This window comes from Microcebus murinus, chromosome 9 (genome assembly GCF_040939455.1).
Source record: "Microcebus murinus isolate Inina chromosome 9, M.murinus_Inina_mat1.0, whole genome shotgun sequence".
In the NCBI taxonomy this organism is placed as follows: Eukaryota; Metazoa; Chordata; class Mammalia; order Primates; family Cheirogaleidae; genus Microcebus; species Microcebus murinus.
This window is the reverse complement of record NC_134112.1, coordinates 61,963,480-61,977,736: the sequence shown is the minus strand read 5'-3', so window position 1 is coordinate 61,977,736 and position 14,257 is coordinate 61,963,480. Positions and strand designations below refer to the sequence as shown.

Below are 14,257 nucleotides of genomic sequence, written 5' to 3'. Positions count from 1 at the left end.
AAAGCTAGTTCCTAATTGCTGGTGAGCCCCAGCTACACTGAAAATGATTTCCCTGGGAAATGGGGGGTGGCAACAGGGGACAGTGAGAAATAGGAATGAACCAGCCTGAAATCATCCCCTCGGCTCCTGAGGTCAGCATCCTGTCCTGCAAAATCAGGAACAAACAGTGACCCCACAGCCGCTGTGCCTCCGCCCGGTCCCCAGAGTAGCAGCAGCATTGACCCAGGCCGTAGACTGGACGTGGGAGCCATTTCCAGGACAAGTCAAAAGACTGAGCTTGCAGGGAGGCTCCAAGAGTGCCCCACTGCCTGGTGCTGGCCTTGGCCCCAGGGAGTTCACTCTGGAGCACCCCCCAAGCTCCAAGAAGACCAAAGATGAAAACAGTGGGTTTCCCCTATCCCCGTCCATATATTCCCCTCCTCCCCATATCCTGCATTTATCTTCAGAACAAACTAGAAATTCCTGGTCTCCTTCTCTAGACACATGAGACACCCCCCCTCACCTTTTGCAAACAGGGACAGGAAGACCTGCAAAAGGGCAGCCACACCCCCATATAGCTCCTCCTGAGCAAGGGCTATGGTAGAGTGGGGTGAATAGGAAAAAATAGTCAGTTCTGGGTACGGGCAACTTGACATCGTCTCCATTTCTTGAGCCCCTGCCTCTGCCAGGACCCAGCAGCTACAAGCCAGCAGGGAGCGGGGCTCTGCAGAGTACGCCAGAGCTGCAGACAGCATGTGCAGCAGGATGCAGACTGCCTCCAGCCCAGGGCAGGGGGGCACACAGGGGACAGACAGGGGCCTGGGATGCCCTGAGAGTCTGTGGACAGAGGTTGCAGTGGTTGAAGGGGGACACTCCAGCCCATATGCCCAGGTGGCAAAGCCCTATCCTCACATTTCTTACTTCAAATCAGGACCTACATGTGAAATGACCACTTCTCATTAAAAACCACCTTCATTGCTGCCAAAAAAAAAAAAAAAAGAAAAAGAGAGAGAGAGAGAATTGAGAGGGGAGAATACTGCTGGGGAAATTTATATTATAAATAACATTTGCCTTTTACTCATGAACCCAAATCAGCCACTGTCCAGTAGCCAAGCATGGAAAGAGCATCCGAGGACCTGGGAGTGATTCCATTTAGGCGCTGGCTGTTGCAATGGGGGCACCATGAGCAAGGGCCATCCTTCAGATCGCACCATCCTTCAAGGCTTCATTCTCCATAGTCTGGTTCCGCCAGGGTGTCCTCTGTAGCCCTGACGCGCACACGTCATCGAGCCTCCCGAGCAATGACGACCCGACGTCTCACTGTTTCTCTTTCACTCTTCTCTCATGTTTAGGAAGATCCCTCCTGCGGCAGATAGCCCCCTGCCCTCGCCGGCAGCCCACATCACCACCCCTGTTCCAGCATCCGTTTTGCAGCCTTTCAGCAACCCCAGTGCTGTGTATCTTCCTTCAGCTCCCATCAGCTCGAGACTCACCTCTTCTTACATAATGACATCAGCCATGCTCTCAAACGCAGCTTTTGTGGCATCGCCGGACCCGAGCGCCCTCATGCCCCACACCACAGCTTTCCCTCATGTGGCCGCAACCCTCAGCATCATGGACTCAACCTTCAAGGCCCCATCCGCCGTGTCCCCGATACCAGCCGTCATCCCTTCCCCATCCCACAAGCCATCCAAAACCAAAACCAGCAAATCCTCAAAAGTCAAAGACCTGTCTGCCCGTAGCGACGAGTCTCCAAGTAACAAAAAGAGGAAGCCGCAGTCTTCGACTTCCTCCTCCTCCTCTTCCTCCTTGTCCTTGCAGACACCCCTCTCGTCTCCACTGTCAGGGCCCCACAAAAAGAACTGTGTTTTGAACGCCAGTTCTGCTTTGAACTCCTATCAGGCGGCCCTCCCCTATAACAGTCTGTCTGTGCACAACTCAAACAACGGGCTGAGCCCGCTCAGTGCCAAACTGGAGCCCTCAGGACGGACCTCGCTGCCCGGCAGCCCCGCGGACATAGTGAGGCAGGTGGGCGCGGTGGGAGGCAGCAGTGACTCCTGTGCCCTCTCTGTGCCCTCCCTTGCGCTCCACGCAGGGGACCTCTCTCTGGCCTCACACAATGCCGTGTCTTCTCTGCCCCTCTCTTTTGACAAATCAGAAGGAAAAAAGCGTAAGAACTTGAGTTCTAGTAGCAAAGCCTGTAAAATCACTAAAATGCCTGGTATGAATAGCGTTCACAAAAAGAACCCGCCCAGCCTTCTTGCACCGGTGCCCGAGCCCGTTAACAGCACCTCCTCTCGGCAGGTAAGGGACCTCCTGGCACTGCCGTCACCAGCTCTGGGGGGCAGGGGGAGCTGGGCAGCGCCCCTGCTTAGCCAGGTGGCTCAGACAGGTGACACAAGCGGGACTCCTTTTCTCGCCTTCCCCGACGGCAACTTTCACCCTCTGCTCTGAAAGCAGTTTATTTAACAAATACTTGCTACAACTCTCACTTCGTGCTGGGCACTGTTCTAAGCACTTTACAAATATTACCTCATTTCCTCCTCACGACACCCCCGTGTAGTTGGTGCAATTGTCATCACCACTTTACTGATGAGTGAACTGAGGCACAGAGAGATTCTGAGTTCCCCACTCCACGTCTATTTTATATTTTGAGGTTCTCAGGACAATGTCATTAAAGAGTTCTGTTGCTGAGACGTTGGATCTGATCTCTGGGAATCCCCTTAGGAGGAGCCTGAGGCCCAGGCAGGTTAAATGATGACCTGGGGTCCCCCCGGGGTGTGGTGGCCTGTGTGTCCTGGCTCCTGGGTGACTGTCCCTCTCACTTTACCAGGCTGCCTCAGCCCCCACCTCCTCCTAACATAACTCCTTCCTTCCTAAAGGTGCACCTCCCACCAACTGGCAAAGAAGTGTGCGGTGCCATTGTGCAAACAGGAGGGTGTGTGGTGGGAAGCTGAGAAAACATAGTGCAGTCTGAGAAGATACGTGTCTCCTTCCCTCGAGCTCTGCTCTCCTCCCTGGGTCTAGTCTTCCTCCTCAGGCTGGGGGAGCTACTTAGGAGAGCCCACCGCCACCCCCGCCCCAGACTCTTGGACATAGACAGCGGGCAGAGGCAGGGAAGGGCCCGGCCTGGGGTTCTCTGCAGAGCCGAGCGCAGCGGGGGGCGCTGGCCTGCCCGGCAGCCTGTATCTGTGGGGACAGTGTGCGCAGAGACTGCGGCCGCAGCCGCAGCATTAAGTGGGCCAAACCCCAAGCCCAGCCGCGTCTAGGGAGGAGGACTTTGGAGAGATGGGAGGCAGTTGTTAAAAAGATGTTTTAATGTTTTGTGTCACCGTTTATGAGACTTGTTATAACCTCACGAAGAGCACATCCTGAGGGGGATTCACAAATCACAAGTACACACATGAGAAACAGCAAGTTTGGAACCCAAGGGCCAGACAAGCTGCAACCCGCCGCCAAGGTGAGAGGAGGGGGAGACACAGGTCCTCTGGCTAGAGCCTGGGGCACCATCTGGCTCCCCACTTCCAGGGGCCTCGGGGCGGGGGGCCAGCGCCCACAGGGCTCTACCTGGAGTCGAAACTACTGGTCAGTGCCACCTCCAGGTCTCAGAGTGGAGGGCAGAGCCAGAGCATCTCAACCTTGAATATACACACACATCCCCTGGGCGTCCAGTGAAAACGCAGGCTCTGAGTCAGCAGGCCTGGGGGGGACCAGGAGTCTGCCTTTCTAGCAGCCTCCCAGGCGGTGCCGAGGCTCTGGTTTGCAGGCTACACCTTGGGCAGCAAGACTACATGGCATCTCCCCATTTTAGGTAAAGTCCCAGCAGCTAACACTTACGTGATAGGCTCTGTGCTAAGCACTCATTTTACAGTTAGCTGCTATTACTCCCATTCTACAGAGGAGTAAACCAAGGTGCAGGGAGGTAAGCAAGGTACCCAAAGTAAGTATTAATAACTACACAGCAAGTAAATAACAGGGCTGGGATTTACACTCTGGCATTTTGGTTCTAGAGTCCAGGCTCCTTGCTGTCAAGGTACTGAGTCAGTGTCGCTGTGTTGACCCTTTGGTCTGCAGGACCACACGAAATGCTTGGTAAACACGGTGAATCGGTCCCAGCTGGCAGTGGAACAAGCAGACGAGCGCTCAGGAAGGCAGGGAATCAAATAACCTGGTGCATTTAATGGCTGCCTCAGGTCCAGTCAGCATTGCTTCTCTAATGCAGGGGATACCTTGGTGCTTGTCACCAGGCCATTAAGAAAAGGCTCTCTCCAGGGCCGCCACCACCAGTGATGTCCAAGTCTCGGGGAAAGGCAAAGCACGAGCTTGAGAAATCCAAGATAAACCTGTGCCTCGGGGACCACTTTGGGATCTATTTAGTTGTAACTGATAGGTACAAGGACAGAAGTTTCCACGGAAGTTATTAAAATGAACAGAAAGCAAGACTGTGAATGTCGGGCAAATGTCTGTACACAAAGGCCACTTCATGTGTTTATAGGGTGAAGGCCAGAGCTGCCTTTGTAAACAAGACAGGGACACAGGGTGGTACCTAGGGTCAGCTCCCCTGGGGACCCGGCCACCGGGAGCCAAGGAAGGGCAAGAGCGCAGCGGCCACGCCCACATGCCCCGCTCAGGCCTCCCCTCCACTTGCAGCGCCATTGTGCTATTGTTCTGAAGAACAGCACACTGTGTCTCCTGGCCAGGAAAACTGACCCAGTAGAAGACCCAGGCGTTTTGTCCGCAGCTGGTCTAAGGGAGTCGGGGCTAGCAACAAGATAGGTCTGGGACCGAAGGTCAGAGGTGGAAAACCCGGGCCTCTGCTGAGTGATGTGCTCCCACGAGGGGCCGGGACTCTAACCAGATGCCTTCGTCCTCGTCCCTGAAACGTGCAGTCTGTCCACCCGGGGAGCATAATCAAGAGCTCCCCCCATCCCACTGTTCCTCTGGGAAGGAGACGGGCATCGCTGAGGCACCCTCTGAAACATTCCCATTTTCTGTGCCACCTACGATGGAAACACCGGTTCCCAGGCGACGTGCGGGAATGAGGCAATGCCGTGGGGCCCCCCTCCTTCCCCTGGCAACCTGTGGCGTTGGTGGGCCTTGCCCAGGCCGGCTCGTGGGTCTTAGTGGGGCTTCACTGGTGTCTTTCAGGTTGGGAAAAATAGCAGCCTAGCTTTGTCACAATCCAGTCCTTCAAGCATATCCAGCCCAGGACACAGCCGACAGGTAAGTTACTGGGGCACAAAAACACATACCCTCAGCAGCAGGGCAGAAGGCTCGACTCCCATCCAGTGAAGAGCGTGCCCACCTGGCTTCCAAACCTCGGCCTCTAGTTACTAGCTGTGTGCCCTTGGGCAAGTGACTTCATTGCTCTGTGCTTCCATTTCCTCCATTTATAAAGTGAGGATCATGATGGCCCCTACCTCATATGGCTTTTGCAAGGACTAGTTTAGTCACTTAAAGCCTCTAGAAAATGCCTGGCACATAGCAAACGCGCAAAACAATGGCTAAAAGAGTGTTGATTATTATTACCAGCTGTATGATCCTAGGCAGATTTCTTCTCTAAGTCTCATTTTTCTCATCTGTTAAATGACAACATTGCTGCCTACCTCCTAAGGCTATCGTGAAAATCCAATAAGATGCTGTTGGTGAAAGGCCCTTGGCATACGTCAGTCACTGCTCTCTCAAAAGCCTCTGATGAGCCGTTCAGGATTCAGGATTCACCATTCAGGATGCAGTTTCACGTTGGGAATATTCAAAGCAGACTTAGCAGTTTTATAAACTTGAGATGTGAGAGCAGTCAATGTGTACGCCCAGTGATAAGTGATTTTCTCAATAGAACGTGTGTATGTGGGGTGGGGGAGACCGGGGACAGTCAGAGGATGAGCTTGTGTTATGTATTGTTGGAAAATATATGTATATATTAATACATAGCTGTGTAGTTGCGTGTCTTAGTGTGCCACGTTTTGCAGACACCAAGTAATGTGTTTGTCTGCATTTTGCTTTTCAGGGTTTTCACACAAATCTTGGGTACAGTTTGGGTGAAGATTATGGGGAAACAGTTTTTGTACCCCCAGGTCAAGAAGGGTCTTCTCCCCATTTTGAGACATTGTCGCCCTCTTTGTGCCTGCGCACCTGCAGCCATCACGTGTGCCGGGTGGTGAGGGAGGCACATTGATGCCCAGGCAGTCGGCCTCTGGTTATGGGCTCGCTTGCAGAGGTTGCTGAGTGTTTTTGGGAGACTGTACTTTCCTCCTTACCAAGCATGGTGTACATGTGCCCGTAACTCCAGATACACCTGCTGGGAACCCAAAATGCCGCCAGTCAGCCTTAAAACACCTCTCCTGGCCGGGCGCGGTGGCTCACGCCTGTAATCCTAGCACTTTGGGAGGCCGAGGCGGGCGGATTGCTCAAGGTCAGGAGTTCGAAACCAGCCTGAGCGAGACCCCGTCTCTACCAAAAATAGAAATAAATTAATTGACCAACTAAAAATATATATACAAAAAATTAGCCGGGCATGGTGGCGCATGCCTGTAGTCCCAGCTACTCGGGAGGCTGAGGCAGTAGGATCGCTGAGCCCCGGAGATTGAGGTTGCTGTGAGCCAGGCTGACGCCACGGCACTCACTCTAGCCTGGGCAACAAAGTGAGACTCTGGCTCAAAAAAAAAAAAAAAAAAAAAAAAAAACACCTCTCCTGAAGAGGAGTCCCATGAATGTCCCTGTGTTTTCCTCTACAGCAAGGGTCTTTGTGACTACTTTGCATATGTGGAGTCCTTTCATCCGTCATGTCATTTGCTGTTACAGCTGCCCTTTACTGTATACAAGAGGTGGGATGTTGTCCTTTCTACTAGAGATGAGAAAAGTGGGGTCCCGTCCTGAATTCCTGTGTATAATCTCAAATATATGGTTTTGAAACAAGTTTTTCTTTTCTTTCCTAGAAGAACACAAACAGAATGGGCAGGATAAGGACTCTTCCATAACAAGACTATGAAGCCACTTCCATACCAATTCCAGGCCACCTGACCCCACCCCAGGAGGCCGTGGGGAGGAGTAGGGAGGGGAGTGGGCCATGGGGGAGAGTCTATTTCCTCTGCCCTGCCTGTGGCTCTGGCCTTTCTTCCTCTTCTTCTTCTTCTTCTTCTTCTTTTTTTTTTTCAATTGACCAGTTTTTAGTTTTGAAGCAAAAGGCAAAAGAACGTGAATTTGAGATTTACAGAAAACAACACCAGTGTTTTGTTTCCGTTGTCTTTCCTTTCATTTGCCACATTTATACATTCTTCCAAATTTGGGGCACTCCCCTAGCTCCTGATGCTGCTACTGCACCATCATCTTGCTCCAGCCGTGTGAGCAGACATGGCAGAACACCAGTTCTGGGTTGGCACCGTCTGAAGCTCTTGAACTTTAGCACACACAGAACCCTTTTCCTTCCTCGTCCTCTCCACCTGCTCCATCCTGTCCCTCCACCTGCCACTCACTGGGTCCCCACCGGCCCTCGGGCCCTCGGAAGGAGCTGGCTCTTATGGGCTCCCCTCTGGAATGCGTGCAGGGGGAGGTAATTTTGCTGGAGAGAAGCTAAGAGCAGAGAGACAGAGGGTGTGGGGTGGGGAGGAGCCCTCATCAGGTTTCTACAGCCCCCCCCCCCCCCCCCGTGGCTGGAGCCTAATGCTAGGGGCAAAATTGAGGACAGCTCCATTTAATGATGTGGCTCACCCACATCCACTGTCCAGCTGTGCAGCTCAAAAAGGAGACACCAGGTCAGGGACAGGGGCTGGACTGGGTGTGGGAGCGTGGCAGGAAGCGGAGCTGGGAGGTAGGGGACAATCAATCCCTCAAGAGATGGTGGGAACCCAGTGACTGTGGTGGTCTGAGCTTGTTGGGAATCTACAGAATCCCTTCTAGGGCACATGTGCAAGTGCCCAAAGCAGAGTGAGCCAGAAAGGGAGAAATCCCAGGAAAAAGGCCACGAGAACCCAGAAAGCCACTCCCTGAGGAGGCACGGTGATTACACACAGCTGCTGCAGGCTCTCAAGGTGCCCTCTGGGGCTAGGAAGGGTCCTCTGGGGAAAGCTTCCTTGGAGGGTTATGTGTCAAACCCCTTGCGAGAATAAATACTAGCGTTCCCCACCCACTCCTGTGCCCTGGGCCACAGGCACCCGGTGGGATCAGCACAGCCATCGACCAGCATGTGCTACGTTACCAGATGCCCCCACTCAGAGACAGCCATCCCCAAGAAGGCATGGGAAGGACCAGCCACTGCTTAGTGACGAAGAGCCATTTGGAAGAGCCGGAACAAAGCCGTTGGAGCCCAGCAGCTACAGAAATATTCACACTGGAGTTTTGAAAGAAACAGCAATACCATAAGCTCTAATAGGGAGTCCTAATCAGGAAAGGAATTAATAATATAAAATAGGTGTTCTGTGCTAGTAATCATATAACTTTGCATACGGGATGGAGCAGAGCTACTAGGTTTTGCTTAATCCTTAAATCAGAAATGAATGCTAGTTTTGCAGCTGGGCGCAACCCTCGTCCCTACCCTGATGCTTTCCTTTTCTTTCCTGTCCCCCAACCCAAAGATCAGACTACTGTTATGTCTCACCTTACGACTGGAATTTGCAAAGACGGGAGGCAAACGGAGTGATTTGCATCAATGGAATTGCACTGACAGTGTTTCTTATAGGATTACTAAATTTTTTAGTATAAAATGAAGATTTTTTTAAAAATCAGGAGTTGATATTAAGTATCAGAACATTAGTTCGGATGATTTCATTTTTATTTCTACAGTGTTAAAAGTGCACTTATATGCTGGTTTATCTACATCTTGGGAAAAAGAGACTGCAAATTGAAGGGACGATTGTTACTTTTTCTTTTTTAAAAAAAAAAAGGTTAAGGCAGATTTTAAGACTTATAAATGTTTAAGAAATTATAAACAAGGTTAGACCCTTTGGAAAAAAGCTTAGAAGATATTCTTAAAGTAAATTTTTATAGTGTTAATTTTGTAATAATTTATGTTTTACTATATTACAGAGCTAACTGACCAGAATAGTTTCAGAAACAATATGAAACTTAGGAAAGTTTAAGCAATGTTTATATTTTTAAAATGTTCTTTGAATTATGTTTTTAATTGTACATTTCTTCAGACTGAAAAGTATGTACATATCTTTGTTATTTTTGCACAATTTTTGTCTTGTTCGGTTTCCGAAGTCTGTTGTTTTTTATAATTTATTTTGAGTTGTAAAACTCGCGGGAGTAAACACAAAACAAAACAAAATCTCAGCAACAAAATAACCCTCTGATCTATAAACTCTTGTATTCGAGGAGGGAAAACAAAGGTTGGGAGATTCAGTGGCTGCTCCTGAGAAATAATGTCTCAACAGAGGCTAAAGGAGCCGTTCAGCTTAGACACTGTGGCTCTCTCCATCTGGAAGTGGAAGCCGGAATAAAGAGGCTCCCCATCGAATGCTGCTTACTTTGTTGAAAGACTGGCTGTGACCAAGGTGAGGACATTTCTGGGAAACTGAGCAAAAAAGGGAAACCCACGGCATTTCTTCCTTCATGATCATCTACAGGTTTACTTTGTAATGATGTGTTAGAAACTTGCAGCTTGAAAAATGGAATGCAAATAAAAGGTTCTCTTTGGGTTTGTTTTCGCGGAGTTAAACTGGAGCAGCCTATGAGGCGTTATTCGGGTGACATCCTTTGGGTCCTTCCGTTCTGCACACCCACTCGGTCTTCTCTCCCGGCCCCTTGACTGCACACACCCCTGTTTGCCTGAAGATCTCCTGACTTGTCGCCAGCCATAGAGGCTCGAAAGCTCTGGTTGTTAAGCATAACGCAATGCATAGACCTGTCAGCCATAAAAAAAAAAAAAAAAAAAAGGAAAAAAAAGCGACTTGGATAACTTGTATGCCTTCTTTTGTATCAATGTACCAATTGTAAATAACGCTGATCAACCTTTGTAGAGAATAGTTTATACAGCATATTCTATTATTGCTGATTCTCAGTGAACTCCTGTTTTAAAAAAGGAAAAAAAGAAATTTTCTATTTACCTTCTATTTTGTTATGCTGTCGGCCCATGGCACTTTAACAAAACTCTGTGGGTTTTACGTAGCTGGTCAGTCATGGGGTATATTAAATAACTGTTGTTGCACAGACAAGAATTTGCACCTGCTCATTTGTCCTTTCCTACTACCGATTTTAGAACCTTTTCCAGAAGAATTTTGAAGAAAGCATGTCCAATCATCCTGAACAAATGCCACACTTGTGGAGTGGGTTTCCTTTCTACGATCCATATTTTGTAACACTAAGTATTTTCCTTCTTTGTCCCGCACCTTTATGTATTAGCACTATCAGATAGAATTCATTCCATGCCTGTGATATTGTAAGCAGAATTAATGTCTAAAGTAGGTGTAAATAGTAAATTCTATGGCTTACAGTTTTAAAAGGAAAGAACAAACATGTATCTATTGATACTGCCATGGTTCAACACCAGGCCTGGAAATATTCTCCAGTGAGCGATTGTATTTTTTTTTTTTTGCTTTTTTTTTTTTTTTTGGTAACATGGCTTTGTAAATAAAATAATTTATATGTTTGTAAAACAAAGTCTTCGGGTTTTCATAAAGTTTAAATTGGGGGTATTTTATTTTTGTTTTGAGTGAAGGCATTCTCACCAGAAGAGCCTTCCTGCTGGAATTATATGTGAGGCAGGAGATGACAGTGAGTAGAAGAGAAGACAGCGAATTCATCCAGAAAATGTTTACAGAGCATCCTCTCTGTGCCTGCCCTGAGCTAGGCGCTCTGTGCTTAGTGACGGGAAACAGAGAATCCCAGCTGCTTTCTGGAAGCAGCCCAGTAGGGGGGCCAGTGGGAGAGCAAATATTAATAAACAAGCACAAGCTCGAATGTGTCATTACAGATTAAGGCAAATGCTATGGTGGAAAGAACTGAGTTCTGTGAGAGAGAAAGTAAGAGCGGAAACATGTAAAACAGGGAGTGGGCGGGGGTGAGGGGGCAGTGGTCTGTCGGGGAGTTCTCTGAAGGCAGGGCTCACCCAGGTAAGAAGAGCTTGGGGAGCTCTCGGACCCAGTGAGGATCCACTATGGACAGAGCAGGGGCAGAGAGATGGATAGAAGGTGGGACAAGGTCACAAAAGGTCTCACAGAGTTTGGATTTTGTGCCAAATTCAGTGGGAATCCTTCGAAAGGGCTTTAAGAAGGGGTACAGCATGATCTGATCTGTTAAAAGGGCAACCTGGCCTCTGTGGCAAATCAGTTGGGCGCTATCGCAAGAGACCAGAAGGGAGAGAATGACAGTGTGGTCCCAGGATGACACAGTAGCTGTAAAGAGAAGTGAATGGATTCCAGATATAATTTAAATAGGAAATTGACAAGACTTGCTTAGGGCAAGAATGACGCCCGGTCTCTGGTAGAGCAATCGTGTTGGATGGAGATGTCGCTCCTTAATAGTGAAAAGAGGAACAGGTTTTTTGAGGTGCCAACAGGAGGAGCGATTAGTGGAAAACAGAAGCTCTGTCTTGTGCTCTTCATATAAGCAGCCCAACGTCATCTCCGAAAATGGCTTGATGTTCGCTTGACCCAGTAAACCCACAAAATCATTGCAAATCAAGAGGCTCAAAGCTTCTTACTCACTTCAGGAACACCTGTGAAAATGCCCAGGCCATCAAGGGTATGCCTATCTGAAAAGCCACCAAGAACGTGAAAAATGGCACTGTACATGAACAATGTGTATCATTCCGTCGTCCCGGAGCTGGAGTGGTAGGTGTGCCCAGGCCAGGCGACAAGGCTGAACACAGGGTCAGTGTCCCCGCAAAATTGCTGAATTTTTGCTGTACATGCTTAAAAATACAGAGAGCACTGCTGAACTTAAAGGTTTAGATGTAGATTCTGTGGTTATTGAGCACATCCAGGTGAATAAAGCACTCAAAATGTGCGCTGTATTTACAGGGCCTGTGCTTGGATTAACCCATACATGAGGTCCCCTGCCATGTGAAACGGTCCTTACTGAAAAGGAACAAATTGTTCTTAAACCTGAAGAGGAGGGTTACACAGAAGAAAAAGATGTCTGAGAAAAAACTGAAACTAAACAGACCAAAATTTATGGCTTGAGAATAAATTCAGCATGAAATAAATGCAAATAAAAGGTTTTTTTTTTTTGGTTTTTTTTTGAGACAGAGTCTCGCTTTGTTGCCCAGGCTAGAGTGAGTGCCCTGGAGTCAACCTAGCTCACAGCAACCTCAAACTCCTGGGCTCAAGCAATCCTTCTGCCTCAGCCTCCTGAGTAGCTGGGACTACAGGCATGTGCCACCATGCCCGGCTAATTTTCTCTGTATATATTATTTGGCCAATTAATTTCTTTCTATTTATAGTAGAGACGGGGTCTCGCTCTTGGTCAGGCTGGTTTCGAACTCCTGACCTTGAGAAATCCGCCTGCCTCGGTCTCCTGGAGTGATAGAATTACAGGCGTGAGCCCCCGCACCCGGCCAAAGGTTTGTTTTTTTTAAAGTTCTGTTTTGAGGCTGGTCAAGGTGGCTAATACCTGTAATCCTAGAACTTTGGGAGTCTGAGGCAGGAAGATAATTTGATGCCGGGAATTCAAGGCCAGGCTGAGCAAGAGTGAGACCCCATCTCTACCAAAAATAGAAAAATTAGCCAGGCATCCTGGTGCATACCTATAGTCCCAGCTACTCAGAAGGCTGAGGCAGGAGGATCTCTTGGGGCAAGGAGTTTGAGGTTGCAGTGAGCTATGATAATGCCACTGTACTCTAGCCAGGCTGACAGAGCAAGACCCTGTCCCAAAGGAAAAAAAAAAAATTCTGTTTTGGACATGTATATTTGCTCATGTAGATTACCATAAAACATCTAAGTTGCCATGTCAAAAAGGCACGATATACGCATGGCTGAAGCTATCAGCAGGTCTAAGTCGGAGGCATCAATTTGGGAATCTTGAGTATAGACAGCCCTGATTTACAACGGATCAACTTAACGATTTTTTTACTTTACAGTAGGTTTATCGGGACATAACCCCATCGTGAGTCAAAGAGTGCCTGTGTATGACTGTTATTTAGAGCCACAGGTGTGCTTGTGATAGTGGAGAGAACGTAAAGGCAGAAGAGAAGAGAGGGTGGTAGAAGCAGAAAGCAGGCGAGGAGCCCTGAGATGAAGCTCACACCAAGAGGAGTGAGAACCCAACAGGAAGTGGTTCCCTGGAAGCCAGGGCTGTACCATGTTTCAAGGGATGAACAGTCAGCTGAAACAGATAATGCTGCAAAGTGGAAGATGGAGATGGCAGCTGTCTGGGGCTGTGTAACGTGGAGCTCATTGGCGACTGTCAGGTTCCCGCAGCTGCCATAACAGATGGCCACAACTTGTTGGTTTAAAGCAACATCAATTTATTCTCTCACAGTTCTGGAGGCCAGAAGCCCAAAGTCAAGGTGTCAGCAGGCCGTATTGCCTCTAAAGGTTCTAGAAGAGAATCCTTCCCTGCCCTCGGCATCCCTTGGCTTAGAGAGACATCACTCAAATCTGTCTCCATCTTCACAGGCCCTTCTCCCCTGTGTTTCTCCTGTGGCTCCGATCTCTCGCTGCTTTCTTTTATAAGGACATTGGATTCAAGGCCCATCCTACACCCTGATCTCACCTGGAAATGCATAATTACATCTGCAAATTCCCTTTTTCCAAATAAGGCCATACTTGCAGGTTCTGGGGGTTAGAACTCAGACATATTTTTTTGAGAGTTAGTGACTTTAGCAAAGCAGATGAGACAGAGGGGAAGGCAAGCCAGACTGGAGTGGTTTGAAGGGTGAATGGGAGCTAAGCAAGGGAATGCGGTGTGCATAGACAAGTCAGCAGGTTAAAAGGCACAAGGGAGTTGTAGGACTTTGTGTTGTTTTGTTTTTCATGGCAGGAGAGATTATAATTCACATGCTACTGAGACTGGGGTAATAAGAGAGGGAGAGGCTGAAGAAGCAAGAGAAAGGGGCGATTTAGAAGAGAGAAGCTAGGAGTGGTGGTGGGCACCTGTAGTCCCAGCTACACAGGAGGCTGAGGCAGGAGGATCACTTGAGCCCAGGAGTTTGAGACCAGCTGGGGCAACATAGAGAGACCCCATTTCAAAAAATAAAAGAGATAGAAATTTAAAAGAACCATAGCTTCAAAAACAAAAAAATAAAAATAAATGAATAAATAAAAGAGAGAGAAAGAAAAGTTCTTAAGATGGCAAGAGGGACAATTCTAAGGTAATGAGGGGAAGGCAGCTTGTAGATTCG

General features: G+C 48.6%; 1 protein-coding gene across 11 annotated transcripts in view; it reads left to right on the top strand.

The window, feature by feature from the left end:
• ATXN7L1 (ataxin 7 like 1) overlaps nucleotides 1-10,948 on the top strand; it is a 231,046-nt gene extending 220,098 nt beyond the window's left edge. For 6 of the 11 annotated variants that reach the window (XM_076006509.1, XM_012746571.3, XM_012746532.3 and 3 more), the window contains one exon: nucleotides 1,332-2,673. In XM_076006509.1, the coding sequence (XP_075862624.1) occupies nucleotides 1,332-2,433 (1,102 nt within the window). In that variant the 3' untranslated portion in view covers nucleotides 2,434-2,673. Of the gene's footprint in view, nucleotides 1-1,331; nucleotides 2,674-5,127; nucleotides 5,203-6,914 lie in introns of those variants that run through there. The other 5 variants (XM_012746576.2, XM_012746549.2, XM_012746629.3 and 2 more) reach the window with 2 other exon arrangements.
• The last annotated feature ends 3,309 nt before the right edge of the window (nucleotides 10,949-14,257 follow it).